Here is a 16809-nt window from a genome sequence, read left to right on the forward strand (position 1 = left end):
TAAAATAAGTATAACCATAATTAGTAAAGACAAAGTAAAAAATTTAAAGGTTGACCAAGATAAAAAATTAGACTATACTCTACATGCTAAGCCACCAAAAATACATGGGTTAAAACCCTTAAAATTTCGACTCAAAGTCTTACATTGACGTGTTGAATATTAAATCCTGGCGATGGATGAAATTTAGAAAGATACCTCAAAGCATCATATGACTATACCACGAGCATGTGGGTGGTTGAGTCGATTTTTCTGTCTTCACAAAGAGCAAGGTGAAAGCGAACTGATTACAGGTGACAGGTGAGAAGACGTTTCTGACTAATGACAGTACGAGACAATGGCTGCATTCAGCAGAAAACTGCGATGACTAATCGATTACTTAGCGATGTGTAATCGCTAACAATTCTTCTGAATGGTATACTTTCATGTACATACGAAATAGGTTATGACAACTGTCACATTTTTCAAAATGAACCTCAAGAACAGAAATGAAAATTATTATGAAATGGTAATTTATGGATAACCCCGTTTAATTCATACATAGTTTCAAATTCTTGAATTTCTTGCGACATAGGTAAACCATAGGTACATACGAATAATCCAACAAAGCAGCTCAGATATTTATCAGCGTGATTTATATGCCTTTCAGCCCATTTTCAGCCTTCAATTCATGTTTTTTTAAAGATACCTAACTTAAAAATACGTGTTACACACACGTCATACGTCAATCTTATTTTGATTTGCTAAGTAATCATATTTCAAAACCGATGTTTAAAATGGCGACCGATAAGTCATCGAATGATAACTAATCGACAATTTATGTGGCATTCAGCAGAAAATCACTAAGCGATTAGTCATCGATTGAGTCTGCTGAATGCACCCTATGGGTGCATTCAGCAGACGCAATCGCTAACTAATCGATTAGTGATTTTCTGCTGAATGCCACATAAATTGTGGCATTCAGCATGTAAATCACAAATCGATTACTAATCGATTAGTTAGCGATTGCGTCTGCTGAATGCACCCAATGTAACATGAAGTTTTGTGAACTGATATGTTGTTAGGTACACTAGCCACTAGTTTTAAAAATCATTTGTAATAAAATTCAATAATAACAACACACAGCGTGTGCTGGGATTATAAGTATTTCCTATTAAGCTGACAAGAATAATATACGGATGAAAGTAACGTTACTTAAAACCAATTGTCAGCGGGGTTCAAATAAGTGTATTAATAAAGATAGGCAACCAACTATACATGCGGTGAATTTTAAAATAAAGATATTATTTTGTTTTAATAGTTGTAAAAAGAATAATATGGCCATATGATCAAATGCATTTAGGGCAGAGAAAATAAGTAGATTTTTTAAACTATTAAATATGATGAAGGAAATGTATAGGTTAAGGTTTATATATAGACCAGGGCGCATCTGTAAAAATATTAGTACATTTGGACGTTGAGAGTTGACTCAAATTTTTTTGTAGAAATTGCTTGAAAATAACTTAAGTAATAATATTTGAGTTATCCTCCCTCTCAAAAAGGTCCGGAACATTGTTTAAATAATCAAAATGTCAAAAAATGAAGGAAAAATTCGATTTTTTTCTTCGTTTTTTGATTATAACTTTAAGAGTATTCATTTCCGAGAAAAGTTGTACTAACATAAAAGTTGCGTAATTAAATTTCCTACAATATAGAATTGGTTAAATTTAAAAAATAGTCACCCTTGTTGCAAAATAGCAATAATTGCGAAAAACCATACAAAAATAAGTATTCGCATTTTACGTTTTTCAACCATTTATGCTACACCTAGAGCCTTCATATTTCACCCAGAAAAACTTTATGATACAGTAAAACAATACTGTAAATTTCATTAAGATCGGTTTAATAGATTTTGCAAAATAAATTGTGCAATCCAGCTTTCGCAAAAAAAATTCATTTTTTAAAAATGTTGCAGGACTGAAAATAAAGCAGATAGCAAGTTGAATTTTTTTTGCATATTGAAGTGTACTGTACCTTTCATTTGAAATTTGCAAAACTAAAATCGATTAACTACCACGGTGTCAGGAATTTTTTTAAATAAACATTAAATATTGGTGCTACGCGCAGGACAGCGGATAGTTTGGTCTGATTGTACATTCCAATGACCTTTGATAAGCATTGATACATTTTAATTTTTATTACATTTCGATATAAATAAATAAATTTGTTTATTGCAAAAAAACACATACTCTATCCTTTAAAATAACACTTTTTTTAGCAAAAACTTTCTTTGTTCATATATTTTAACTTATTAAGAATAAAAGTTTATTATTTTTAAACATATGCAATTGTTTAAACAATATTTCACAAACAATAATAAAATTAGTTTGATTTTTGTGGAATTAAAATATTAAAATACAACAAAATATAGAGTAAGAAAATAATATATTAGATACAGATTGGAAGAAATTTTGGTGAAAATTAACGTGATTAAATTTCCTGACGACGTGGTAATTAATCGATTTTAATTTTGCAAATTGCAAATGAAAGGTACAGTACACTTCTATAAGCAGAAAAAAATTCAACTTGCTATCTGCTTTATTTTTAATCCTGCAACATTTAAAAAAAATGAATTTTTTTTGCGAAAGCTGGATTGCAAAATGTATTCTGCAAAATCTATTAAAGCGATCTTAATAAAATTTACAGTGTTGCTTAACTATATCATAAAGTTTTTATGGGTAAAATATGAAGGTCCTAAGTGTAGCATAAATGGTTGAAAAACGTAAAATGCGAATACTTGTTTTTGTATGGTTTTTTCGCAATTATTGCTATTTTGCAACAAGGGTGACTATTTTTTAAATTTTTAACCAATTCTATATTGTAGGAAATTTAATTACGCAACTTTTATGTTGGTACAACTTTTCTCGGAAATGAATACTTTATGTTATAATCAAAAAACGAAGAAAAAAATCGAATTTTTCCTTAATTTTTTGACATTTTGATTATTTAAACAATGTTCCGGACCATTTCTGCAAAAAAATTTGAGTCACCTCTCAACGTCCATCTCAAAACAGAAGCGCCCTGGACTAATAAGTAAGTATTTGTTTAAGATCCAACACAAAGATGATTGATATACCTAACTGAATGAAATGAGAAAGTCAACAAAGGTATGACTGGTGGTAGAACTATGAGACAGGGAGCTCTGTATGACTGATATTTTAATATGATTACATAACAGTATGTATTGGTGTAGATTTCTAAAAAAGGAGGACTTAAAAGTATATATTGGTATGGAGGATGAATTAATGTAACTGATACTCATACTATTGGGACCGTGCAAGTTCGGCAAAGCGACCTCTATTTCTACGCTCTGTACTTTTATTCGCACTTTTAATTATATTGGCCAATTATATTAGTCCTGGTTGCTGGATAATTGTCAAGGCCATAGTCCAAAAAATAATAAGAAGAAAAAATAAGATGCAGGTTATGCTATGCAAACGTAAACAATTGTATGTAGTAAATAAAATTAGTTATTAAAATGCAGTACTGCAAGCAAAATACAATTAATTAAATTTACCTTGATATAATAATTGCATATCATATCAATATTGTGGAGCAATATATAATTTTTCTGCTTCAATGACAGAAGTTATGAAATATACGTCAATTTGACAATTTCAATTGACAATATGAATTATTTAAGATAGTTGCAATATTCTCCGCGACTCGCGCACGGTCGTTTCTCGTTTCCCTTCCAAGTAGTTGCACACCGCGAATAGTAAAGTTTATGGGGTATGTAAGCATTACTCAACACTGATTAAGAATAATAGTTGTTATAAAAGGTTTAGAAAAATTATTCTGTCCTTATATGTATATATCTAGGACAATGAATAATTGAGTATGATTTTCTAAGTTATAACCTTTATGGAGAAAATGAAGAGAGAGGGGTTGAGTAAAAGTTGTTGTTTCAAAAAATATTAAAAAGTTAAAATTGAGATTGATGAAAAGTAATTGAATGAGAGTAAGTTGTGGAATAGCTAAATATCAGATAGCAGAGTGATTGAGGCAGATGATTAAAATGAGAGACTGAGAGCTACAGGAACTTAGATTTATTTGGCTCTGTATGTTTTTTCAAAAATTGACATCCTTTGCCTAGATCTTACAGTAAGTGTGTGGTTGAAAAAAACTGTTTTGTTTGTATGGTTGAAAACAAATTCTGACCGTTTTTTGTGTTAATTTGTTTGTGAAATGTCTTTCATAGATGTGGATGTGTAAATTAAGGTTTTTAAATTTTTTGTACATAGAGTGTGTTTGTGTATTGTGTGTTGCATATGTATTACGTATGATTGTCGATGATTTTTTCTTCGATTTCCTTTAACACATTGCGTGCCACGTCGCTCATATATGAGAGACACAGTTATTTTGCCAGGGACCACGTCGCTCATTTTTGATATACACGTATGACATGACTAACTTTCATGGCCGTGGATATTAGTGGTACCTGAGAGTATTATCCCGATTAAAGCGTGGCACGCAATGTGTTAATCCGCTATTTTTGATATGTTCTTATGGTTGACTTATTTAGTATAGTCAACCAAACCTGTCGCATTCGGTTGATGGTTTGCTACACATTTTTCTTCGCTAAGTAGAATTAGGGCTGCTTCTTTGACTTTTCTCTGTTTCATGTCTGTTTCTTTCATGATTATTAATTCGTTTTTCTATTCTGCTCTGTGATCCTTGTCCCATGCTTGTTTGCATATCTGGGATTTCTCAGTAGTATCTGTTCTTGATGTATGTTGAGATTGAGCTAAATTCATATTTTTTGACATACCTCATATAAAATTGATAAAATTTGATATCTGATGGTTGCACCTTAGATTTAAAATCATGCAAAGCATTTCATGAAGAATAACTTTTTTTCTTAAAATTTATAATAAAAAAGTTTCGCATAATATGGTTCAAAGTTACGCAGACATACTGTCTAAGAAGTCAAAAAGGTTGTTTTTAACATTTATTATTTTCAAGTTTGTTATTAAATGTATGTTAGGTAAGTTGTACAGAAAAAAAATGTGACTGACATTTTTTCAAATGATATTTTTCGGTTTTCACGTTACATTTTTTTATTTTTCCTAATATTTTCAAAAAGAAGTTATTTATTTCATTTTCAAAGTAAAATAATTTAATGCATTTTAAAGGTTACATCTTAAGCTTTAAAAAAACATCTATAAAATTGTAATATAGCCCTTTAAACTTGAGTAATATCCTCTTAAAAGTGATAGTAATTATGTAAAACTACGGAAGTTTTCAAAAATTTTATTTTTTGACACGTCGTATCATTTTTACGATGTTTTTGATAAAACATCGCTTAGTACGATGTTTGAAAAGTAATTTGTATTAGGAGTTTTTTTATAGGTAAAATTGTTTTAGTAACACATTTTTAAACAAAATTCATGTATTTGTCACTTTCTGTCCACACTGTCCTTATGCACATATTTTTTTCTTTGTAATATAAAATAGCTTTAATGTTCTTCTTTCATTTCCAATTTGTAATATTTAATTTCCAAATAAATTGATAAAAATATTAAAAAGTTATGTTAAATTCAGTCAACTGCGCTCTCGGCCGAACGCTGCCATACAGTTCGCCAATGCCTGTGAGAGGGGTGACTCGCGCAATACGAATAAAAAATTATAGAAGTTGTAGATTTATAATGTTAGAAAAATCTTTATAATATAGTCTTTTGCGTAAAATTTTCTGAATTTTTCAATGGTCACATCAGTTTTTTTCTTAAATTTATATTTTCGTAGGTATTTTAAAAAACAACTAATTTTGCAGTTAATTCGTTTAATAAAAAATTAAACACCCACTTTTGGAGTAGAACTTTTTATGTTAACTGTTATGCTATTATTATACATTTCTTAATGGAATTATAAAAAAGTTCTATCTTGTTAGATATATTTCGTAAGTAAAATCTACATTGACTCCACTACTATTATACTTTATAGGTTTCACAATTGACAGTTAAAATAATCGAGCAAAAGTCAAAACAAGAAGTTGCCGTAGAAAACCAAAACTTCATAGAGGCAGAACGCTTGAAGCAAGAAATAAGCATTCTATCAACGGAATTAACCGAATTGAAAAACGCTCAAACCGAACAGGAACGACAAGCACACCACGTTGAGAAGAAAACAGATCTCTTCACGATTATTAAATGTTTGGATATCGCCTATGCCGTTCTTTGCTCCACCAAGGTGACTCAATTAACAACAGCTCTGAGAACGTTAAAGGAGGATTTTATTCAAGAACTGCTTATTCATGAACACGATTCAGTACGGGTCAAAGCTTTTGAATGTTATGGCTTGTGCAGCATTGTGGATAAGAAAACTGCAGAGATTGGTATTCACGTATTCTCCAGACCGGTAAGTTTATCATCATCATATCCTATATAAAAATTTAAATAAGTAGTGAAGCGGTAATAGTATGATAGTAGAATTGATTCAAAAAATGACATAACCCAGACATCCAAAGTAAAAGTTATCCTCCAACACCAAATTGTTCTATATGGTCCATATAATGTTCAGAAAAAAGTCACACCTTTTTGATCGTCGGGTTTGGGGGGTAGAGGGGGGAGAAGTCGGTAAATTCGTAGTTTTTTACGTTTTCGTCAATATTTCTAAAACTATGAGGTTTAGCATGAACAACCTTCTGTACAAAAATGTTCTACATTAAATTTGAAATAAAAAAGGCCCTATACATAATCCTTCTAAAATGAACGGTTCCAAAGTTACGGAGGCAGTGTAGTATAATTGGTCCAAAAAAATAGTATGGTATAGTTAGACCCAAACCCAGACATCCAAAGTGAAAGTTATCCTCCAACACCAAATTGTTCTATATGGTCCACATAATGTTCAGAAAAAAGTCACACCATTTTGAGCGTCGGGTTTGAGGGGGAGAGGGGGAGAAATCTGCAAATTCGTAGTTTTTTAAGTTTTTCGTCAATATTTCTAAAACTAAGCGGTTTAGCATGAACAACCCTTTACACAAAATTGCTCTACATTAAATTTGAAATAAAAAAGGCCCTATGCATAACCCTTCTAAAATGAACGGTTCCAAAGTTACGGAGGTAATATAGTATAATTGGTCCAAAAAAGGCCTAACCCAGACATCCAAAGTAAAAGTTTTCCTTCATCACCAAATAGTTCTATATGCTCCACATATTGTTCAGTAAAAAGTTACACCATTTTGAGCGTCCGGTTTGCATCTCCCTCCCAAACCGGACGCTCAAAATGGTGTAACTTTTTACTGAACAATATGTGGACCATATAGAACATTTTGGTGTTGGTGGAAAACTTTTACTTTGGATGTTTGGAACAATTTGGTGTTGAAGGATAACTTTCACTTTGGATGTCTGGGTTATGCCATCTTTTGGATCAACTATACTATACTAAAAGGCCAAACCCAGACATCCAAAGTAAAAGTTTTCCTCCAACACCAAATTGTTCTATATCGTTCACATATTGTTCAGTAAAAAGTTACACCATTTTGAGCGTCCAGTTTGGGGGGGAGATAAGAGAGAAGTCGGTAAATTATTAGTTTCTTTACGTTTTTCGTCAATATTTCTAAAACTATGTTTAAGCGTAAACAATGTTCTATACAAAAACGTTCTACATAAAATTTAAAACAAAAATGGTCCTATCAATAATTGTTATAAAATCAACGGTTCCAGAGTTACGGAGGGTGAAATGTGGAGGTTTTCGATACTTTTTATATTTTTTGGGCAATCTATGATGATTTTGGGGGGTGAGGTTGACGTTTCTTTGAGGGCTTATCACTAACATACCATCGGCCACTGAAATAGCAAATCCTGTTAAAGAAAATTTCTTTCAATCAGTAAAAATATTATAAATTGCCCAAAAAATATAAAAAGTATCGACAACTTCCACTTTTCACCCCCGTAACTCTGGAATTGTCGATTTTGTAACAATTATGTCTAGGACCTTTTGTTTTAAATTTGATGTAGAACATTACGCTTACATGTAGCGTAACACTGTTTACGCTAAAGCATATTTTTAGAAATATTGACGAAAAACATAAAAAACTATTAATTTACCGATTTCTCCCCCATCTCCCCCCCAGACCGGACGCTCAAAATGGTGTAACTTTTTACTGAACAATAGCTGGACCATATAGAACAATTTGGTGTTAAAGGAAAATTTTTACTTTTAATGTCTGAGTTAGGCTTTTTTGGACCAATTATACTATACTACCTCCGTAACTTTGGAACCGTTCATTTTAGAAGGATTATGCATAGGGCCTTTTTTGTTTCAAAGGGCCTAGCCGGGTAAGATGGTGAAAAGTGCCCCCAACTCGATTTAAATTCCATATAGGCCACTTTTTAGCACATATAGAGGAACTCACTTTCTGAAATTTTTAGCCCCCTAGGTGGTCACGTGACCCCCTAGAGCCTAATTAGGCTTTTTATGTTTTTATTTTTTATCTCAGCCGCATCAAGAGCTAACCAAAAACTTTATTTAAAAAAGTTGTAAGTTTATAAAAGATCTCTATACGAATTTTTTTTTTTATTTTTTGGCGGGAAATTCGAATTTTTAGAACAATTTTAAACTTTTAAATAACTCTGAAAAAAAAAACTAAGACACTCGTTTTTACGAAAATTAATTATAACGTGTATTTTTGCACAATCTTTCACTCTGAATTTTTTCAGATTTTTAAAATTGGTGAAACGTACCTTTAAAAATAAAAAACCGCATTTTTTCGGTTTTTTTTCGTTTTTTGATACAACTTTATACATATTTTTCAAAAAAGGTAGCACCGTCACTAGGATAGGTAAAAAACTGAAAAATAATTGGGGTTTGCTTTATAAAATTTTTTTGTAACGCCATCCATTTTCAAGATACAGGGCGTTGAAGAAAACAAAATTTTACACATTTTTTACGATTTTGCTGAAACTACTGGCAACACTGTAATAAAACTTGGCGGGTTTTAAGAGGTAGTTATTATGCATGTTTTGACATACAATTAAGGATTTGATATTCATCATTGGCGCGCATAGGGGTAATGGTCTGAACTTTTTAAAGAATAAAGATAGTACGCCACTGACATATTTTAAATTAACAATCGTTTTTGAATTCCTCGTTCAATTTGTGACAAAAAATCTATCTTCTTATTTTTTCATACAACGCGCCATTTTTATTCAAAAAATAAAAGATTTTAACCCTTACAAAGCATTCGAACTTCTAGTAGTTTCTACATATTATACATACATAACTCATACATCCATTATAAAAATTAATTCGAATACTTTGGAAGCGTTCAGATATTTTATTTTTTGCAACAAAACGGCGCTTCGTATGAAAAAATGGGAAGATAGATTTTTTGTCACAAATGGAACGAGGAATTCAAAAATGATTGTTAATTTGAAATATGTCAGTGGCGTACCATCTTTTTTTCTTTAAAAAGTTCAGACCATTACCCGTATGCGCGCCAATGATGAATATAAAATTCTTAATTGTATGTCAAAAAATGCACAATAACTACCTCTTAAAACCTGCCAAATTTTATTGCAATGTTGCCAGTAGTTTCGGCAAAATCGTAAAAAATGTGTAAAATTTTGTTTTCTTCAACGCCCTGTATCTTGAAAATGGATAGCGTTACAAAAAAATTTTATTAAGCAAACCCCAATTATTTTTAATTTTTTTACCTATTCTAGTGACGGTGTTACCTTTTTTGAAAAATATGTATAAAATTGAATAAAAAAACGAAAAAAAAAACCGAAAAAATGCGGTTTTTTATTTTTAAAGGTACGTTTCACCAATTTTAAAAATCTGAAAAAATTTAGGGTGAAAGATTGTGCAAAAATACACATTATAATTGATTTTAGTAAAAACGAGTGTCTTAGTTTTTTTTTCAGAGTTACTTAAAAGTTTAAAATTGTTCTAAAAATTCGAATTTCCCGCCAAAGAATTTAAAAAAATTTTTTTCATATAAATCTTTTTGAAACTTACAACTTTTTTAAATAAAGTTTTTGGCTAGCTCTTGACGCGGCTGAGATAAAAAATAAAAACATAAAAAGCCTAATTAGGCTCTAGGGGGGTCACGTGACCACCTAGGGGGCTAAAAATTTCAGAAAGTGAGTTCCTCTATATGTGCTAAAAAGTGACCTATATGGAATTTAAATTGAGTTGGGGGCACTTTTCACCATCTTACCCGGCTAGGCCCTTTAATGTAGAACATTTTTGTATAGAAGGTTGTTCATGCTAAACCGCATAGTTTTAGAAATATTGACGAAAAACTTAAAAAACTACGAATTTACCGATTTCTCCCCCTCTCTCCCCCAAACCCGACGCTGAAAATGGTGTGACTTTTTTCTGAACATTATGTGGACCATATAGAACAATTTGGTGTTGGAGGATAACTTTCACTTTGAATATCTGGGTTTGGATCTAGTTATACCATACCATTGATTAACAACTACATTTATGGAATGTGGAATATTTATAATCAATGACCATACTATAAGTGGTGGGTGCAGTATATTATTGGTTGCGTAGTTCATAGGAACAAATTTATAAATAATTGTTTTTTTAAATACATACTTGTCTCCTCGTTGAATAATTTTGGTTGAGTCAGCTAGTTCCTCTTCTCGCTGCTGCTTGAACTAAACTAAATTTTTTTATTCGCGATACGCACGAGCGGTTCTTGGCTCTTGTTATCGGCCCTGTATAGGTTGGAGGGTAGGAGGGGTGATACGCGTTGATGTCTAATTTATTTTTGTCTTTTTCTTAAGTACCGCTTTCCATGTTATAGTATTTGAGCATCGTCTCTTTGGTTTATTTAGACTGTTAGGTAAGTGGTGGGTGCAGTGTATTATTGGTTGCGTAGTTCATAGGAACAAATTTATAGATACTTGTTTTTTTATACATACTTACGGGTTTGTCTCCGCGTTGAATAACTTTGGTTTTTAGAAAAATCATTATTTTGACGACGTTTCGACAAGGTGGCACTTGCTATTAAGTCAGGTAGTTCCGCTTCTCGGTGTTGCTTGAAGTAAACTGATTCTTCTTATCGATACGGTCACTTATATAGTCGATCTTGACGCGCTTCTCCCGAACGGTTCCTTGCTCTTGTTATTGGCCTTGTATAGGTTGGAGGGGCAGCAGGGGTAATACGCGTCGATGTCGTTGTCTGATTTATTTTGGTCTTTTTCTTCAGTAGCGTTTTCCATGTTGTAGAAAGCCTTTGAGCATCATCTCTTTTAGACTGTTGGGATTTTTTTCTATTTCGATATCAAATCGATAGAAAACTTCACTTGTTCTATTATCTGACCGTCCAACTCTAATTTACATCTTAGTAGTAGTGTTGCCCAAAATGCAAGACCAAGACGAGACTTAAACAGTCTTGGTTTTGGTCTTGCAACAGTACACCTGGTCTTGGTCTAGCAGCAAGAGTCTTGCAAGTCTCGCAGTTGCCCATTAGCCTATTACATATCTTAGAACAACGTAACAGAGTAGGTAAATTTTAAGCTTGAATTATTTATTCGTTAACAATATCGCTGTAATAATATTGTTGCTGAAGGTAAATTGTCGTTGTACCTATAGGTACCGGATACCGTACCAGTACCAATCAAACTATGGTTTTTTCTCGCATCATCCTGTTGAATATTCTAGCCTTTATAAAATACTGAAATTAAAACCCTACTACAGTCTGATATTTTCTTAACATTCTGTTTTTTTATTCATTCGCTTGGATAACAACAAAGTTAGGTTATTTAATAACTAGCCATGTTTTTCATCAATACACGCTGTTTTGAAATAAGTATGGCAAATTTTAAGGGGTAATTCTAAACAAACCGGTTACACGTAGGTATGCGCGCCATTGGTGAATATTAAAATATTAATTGTATGTCAAAAATGCGTAATAACTACCTCTTAAAACCTACGAAATTTCATTCGCATATCTCAACCGGTTTAAGAGCAATAAATAAATCGTCAGTTTGTAAGAACAATTTTAACATCCCCTATTTCGGAAACGAAGCATTTGCGAACATACGTTTAAAAGCAAACTGTCATTAGTTTTTCGTGCAGAGTTATTACCCCTTAAAGTTTGCCATACTTATTTAAAAACACCCTGTATTGATGAAAAACATGGCTAGCTAAAAAAGTACGTAACTTTTTATTCTCCAACATAAGCGAATGAATCAAAAAACAAAATGATAAGAAAATATGAGGCTAGTTGGGTTTTAATTTTAATATTTTATAAGCTAGAATATTCCATAGGGTGATGCGAACTTTGAAGAAAAACACAGTTTGATTGGTACACCCGGTATACAATGACAATTTACCTGCCTAGCAATAGTATTATTACAGCGATATTGTTAAAGAATAAGGATATAACATATTAAAATATCACTAAATCGGACAACAGGTTTAGGAAATTCAAGACATCAACGATGACCCGTTTTTAACGTGGTGCGTTAATTTCTTGGAGTAATGTATATCACCAAACACAAAGAGTAACAAAAGAACAGTCGATTGATAAAACAAATGACCAGTTTAATTTATGATTAATTATTTATATGGGAAATAAGCCACAATTAAAATGAAAAAAATAATTTTATTAAACGGTATTTATATATAATACAACGGCACCCGATTTGGGTGTCGAAACGTTAATAAAATTATTTTTTTCATTTTAATTGTGGCTTATTTCCCATATAAATAATTAATCATAAAAATGCCACAAGGAAATAGCTTCAGAACAACAATTTAATTTAACTACAGAAAAAACTGCTATAAATGTGCTTTTGTCTTGCGTACATTTCACTGTAATATTTCTTTGTTCAATGCCTCGGTAGACAGTATATCGTTATTAAATATTTCGTTATTTTGTTTACACGGCATTATCTGCATTAATGTGACTCGTTATTAATACTTTTAAGTATTAGCCGCATTCTTTCAGCAAACTTTGTCTAACTGAATGAGGTCATTGCACAATCAACAGAAAAAATATACATAATAGTCTTACTATTCTATATACCTACCGATAAGATCAGCTACAGATTTTTAACGACATTATTGTCGGCATCGCAAGGTCGCAACGCAAGAATAATAATTTATTAAAGGCCGGCTATTCTCAAAACCTGGTCAATTAATTTCAGAGCGAAGATGTCGTCTGCTGGGAAAGTGTGTAAAAATATTTTATTTTTGCATTGTAATAATGATCTCTGAGTACGTGTCAAATGTGTCAAGTGTTATTTTAATAGATATTTTGATTCGCTATGTATGTTTGTGGTATTGTTCCTAATGCGCGTAAGTCAAATTTTCCAAATTTTTGTTAAACATTTTTTTGCCTCTCAGAGAGTATCTAAGAATATACCCGAACTAATATACTCTCTAAAACGACCCTCAGTTCTAACTGCAAGACGCAAGAGTCTTGCAGGCTTAGTCTTGTTCTTGCTCAAATCTTGCACGGTAAGTCTTGGTCTTGCTCAAATTAGGCGGTCTTGGTCTTGCAAAAACGCAAGAACAAGACCAAGATTGCAAGACCAAGACCGATTTTGGGCAACACTACTTGATTTGCTGTTAAAACCATGCATTTTTTCTTTTTTGGGGAACATAAAATGTTTTTCTCGCGGTTATATTAGATTGGTGCAGTATACGTTGTAAATCATCTTTACTTTTAGAGTATTTCATCGTAAGCATAGCAGATTATTAAGGTGTTTCTCTCCCATTTTTTATCCTTTTTAGTTCTTATTTTTTTCTTATTTCATCTATTATCAGGTTTGACAATACAGAACTAGGGAATCCCTTTGTCTTATTTCATTGCCAGCTTGTTGTTCTACCTACCTAAAACCTTGTTGTTCTTGTGCTAATGTTATAATTTCATTCAGTTTGTTTATCATTTTGGTTGTTAATTTTTATGTTGTGTTTAATAAATTAATTCCACTGTAATACTACGGGTCCGATTCGTCTCCCTTTTTGAAGAGAGGTATTAGGATGCTTGATCTCCAATGTAATGTAAAGTATAGGAAAAGTAAAAAAATAAGGAATGCACGTAATTTTCCCCTTGTTGCCATATTCTAAATTTGAAAAAATATATAGGGAATAATCAGATTTCCTTGAAATGCCATTCCTATTATAACGGATGTTTCATTGGGTAGAATTAAGACGAGTTTTTATGACGTCATTATACAGTGTGTCTACGGATGGGGTGCCCAAGAGGAAATAGCTATTTGTATAACAAGGGAGGAAAGTGCTACTTTTCCTCCCGAGAATGAAGTTTACTGCCCGACGCGTAGCGGAGGGCAGTAATCATTCAAGCGAGGAAAAGGCACTTTACTCCCATGTTATACATATGGTTTTTCCACCTTCCTCAAATTAATAACAAGTCATTTTTCATTTTTACTTAATTTATTTATGTAACTAACCAACAAAATTTATTAAAATTAAAACTAACAAGTAGGTACAATATAACTGTCAACTGTCAAATATAAGTCAAATTATTAATGTAAACATTGTTAAATCAAAATAACAATTTACTGTTTTTTACCATTCTGCAAAATATTGGGTGTTTTATAAATAAACGTTAAAATGTATAGATACTTACGTAATAGAGAATAGATATTGTACAGGGCGTCAATAAGTTATATTTCATGAATGACGTCACTTTTACTTTTCCTCCCTAGGGAGGAAAAGTACAACTTTGCTCCCTACAATCAGGTCCGGAAAAGTATACTTTCGGTAGAGGTAGGTGGAAAAATTATTTTCAAGTTTAGCAAAAAATGTCATTCTTGATAAAAAGTTTTGCTTGTTCTAAAACCCCATAAAACGAAATAAAATTCAAGTTTTTTAAATCCTGCTTAATTTTGTAGCCAATTTTATGTAAATCCCTATAAATTTTTGCACTAAGTTCGAAATTGTAACAATTATCTAGTGTTGCTAAGCCACAATGTAGCTTAGTAACTGTAAACTCCGATAAATAATTTGCGAATTGTCATTGTTTTCGACAATGTTAAGCGTTCAAGAAAGAATTTATCTTGTGATAAATTTCATTATTAAAATTATTGGATTAATAATTATTTAATTATAAAATAACTGGATGTTTCAAGAAGAACGACAACGTCTGGCTTTATAATCCAAAGAAGCGAAAGGGTTGTTCTCCCAAGTTATTATTGTTACGATTTCGAACTTGGCTAACTTGGATTTACATAACATTCGCTACAGAATTAAGCAGGATTTAAAAATTTTTATTTTATTTCGTTTTATGGGGTTTTAGAACAAGCAAAACTTTTTATCAAGAATGACATTTTTCGCTAAAATTGAAAATAAAAAAGTTTTTCCTCTTGGGCACCCCATCCGTGGACACACTTTACATATTTGTAGAGATTTTACATGGTAACTGACATAGATAAATAATATATAGTATTACCAGATAGATAGGCAACTCACTGTAAAAATTTGGTTCCTTACGCCATTTGCGAGCGATGTGTTAACTAATCACCATTTAGCGGGAAATTCAAATGGACAAGCATTAATTTTATCCGTTTAGCGCCTCTTGCGGGCAATTTCGTTACTAATTAAAATATCTTGTTTTTTTTTTTTTTTATTATTAACTCCATTGAGTACAACAATCTGCCCATTGGGCATTAAGCATTTGTTATGGTAAAAAATATAGACATGTAGAGAGTTACTCCAGTGAGTAACCTCTTTACAATTCTAAAACTAAAATTTTATCAGTCTGAATACACTTTTGATTACGTTCAGTTGGTTAAGTCGGACGGCAGTTGCCGTTTTAGTCTACGCACTTCAAAGACGTCCCGCACATTTAATTGTCTGGCAAACGCATTAGGATGCACTAACACTCGTTCAAATCAAAGTATTTAACACTAAAACGTTGTATGGCTTCTTTCACGGATTCTAGGGGGATGTCGTGTTGAATCACCTCGTTGGATACATAGTATGGCGCATTGACTATGGAACGCAGCACCTTGTTTTGAAATCTCTGTAAGATGTTTGTATTGGAGACGCTAGCAGTGCCCCATAGCTGAATCCCATAAGTCCATATGGGCTTGAGGATGGACTTGTAGAGTAAAATTTTGTTATCCAGAGATAGTTTGGAATTGCGTCCAATGAGCCAATACATATTTCTCAATTTAAGTCCAAGCTGTTTTCGTTTTGTAAAAATATGTTTTTTCCAAGTAAGGCGGCGGTCCAAGTGCATGCCAAGATATTTGGCGTCCTCGGATTGAGGAATTAGACAATTATCAATATATACAGGGGGGCATGTTTCTCTGCGTAGCGTGAATGTTACATGTAATGATTTAGTTCCATTAGATTTGATGCGCCATACTTTCATCCATTGCTGAATTCTATTTAGGTTTGATTGAAGATTCCTTGATGCTGTTGTTGGATCTGTGTGGGATGCCAGGATAGCAGTGTCGTCTGCATACGTTGCAACTGTAGTTGTACTAGATGTTGGAATGTCCGCTGTGTATAAAAGATACAGAATTGGGAAAATATCTTGTTATTTTACAAGAAATAATCTCACCTATATTATTAAAATAAAATACCAAAACTTACTAAGCTTGTTAAAGTATTTTATTTAAATAATATCTAAGTAATACTCATAAATTATTCGGAATTCTCAAGTTGCAAAATATGTTATTTTTGCTGTCAAATTTAGTAAGGAAAAGGGATATAAAAAAGTTAGACAATTTTTTTCTAAATATAGGTACGTGTATTTATTTGTTGTTTCAGATAAAACAGTTATAAACTAATTACTATTTACCTATGCATTTTCTAACTTTTCTATGATTTGTA

At 32.0% G+C, this 16809-nt stretch overlaps 1 protein-coding gene across 2 annotated transcripts in view; it reads left to right on the forward strand.

Moving 5' to 3' along the window:
* LOC114326729 (condensin complex subunit 3-like) overlaps window positions 1–16809 on the forward strand; it is a 162065-nt gene that overhangs the window by 117335 nt on the left and 27921 nt on the right. For both annotated transcript variants that reach the window (XM_050648039.1, XM_050648047.1), the window contains exon 9: window positions 5980–6393. In XM_050648039.1, the coding sequence (XP_050503996.1) occupies window positions 5980–6393 (414 nt within the window). The remainder of the gene's footprint in view (window positions 1–5979; window positions 6394–16809) is intronic.

Source organism: Diabrotica virgifera, chromosome 1 (assembly GCF_917563875.1).
Source record: "Diabrotica virgifera virgifera chromosome 1, PGI_DIABVI_V3a".
NCBI lineage: Eukaryota > Metazoa > Arthropoda > Insecta > Coleoptera > Chrysomelidae > Diabrotica > Diabrotica virgifera.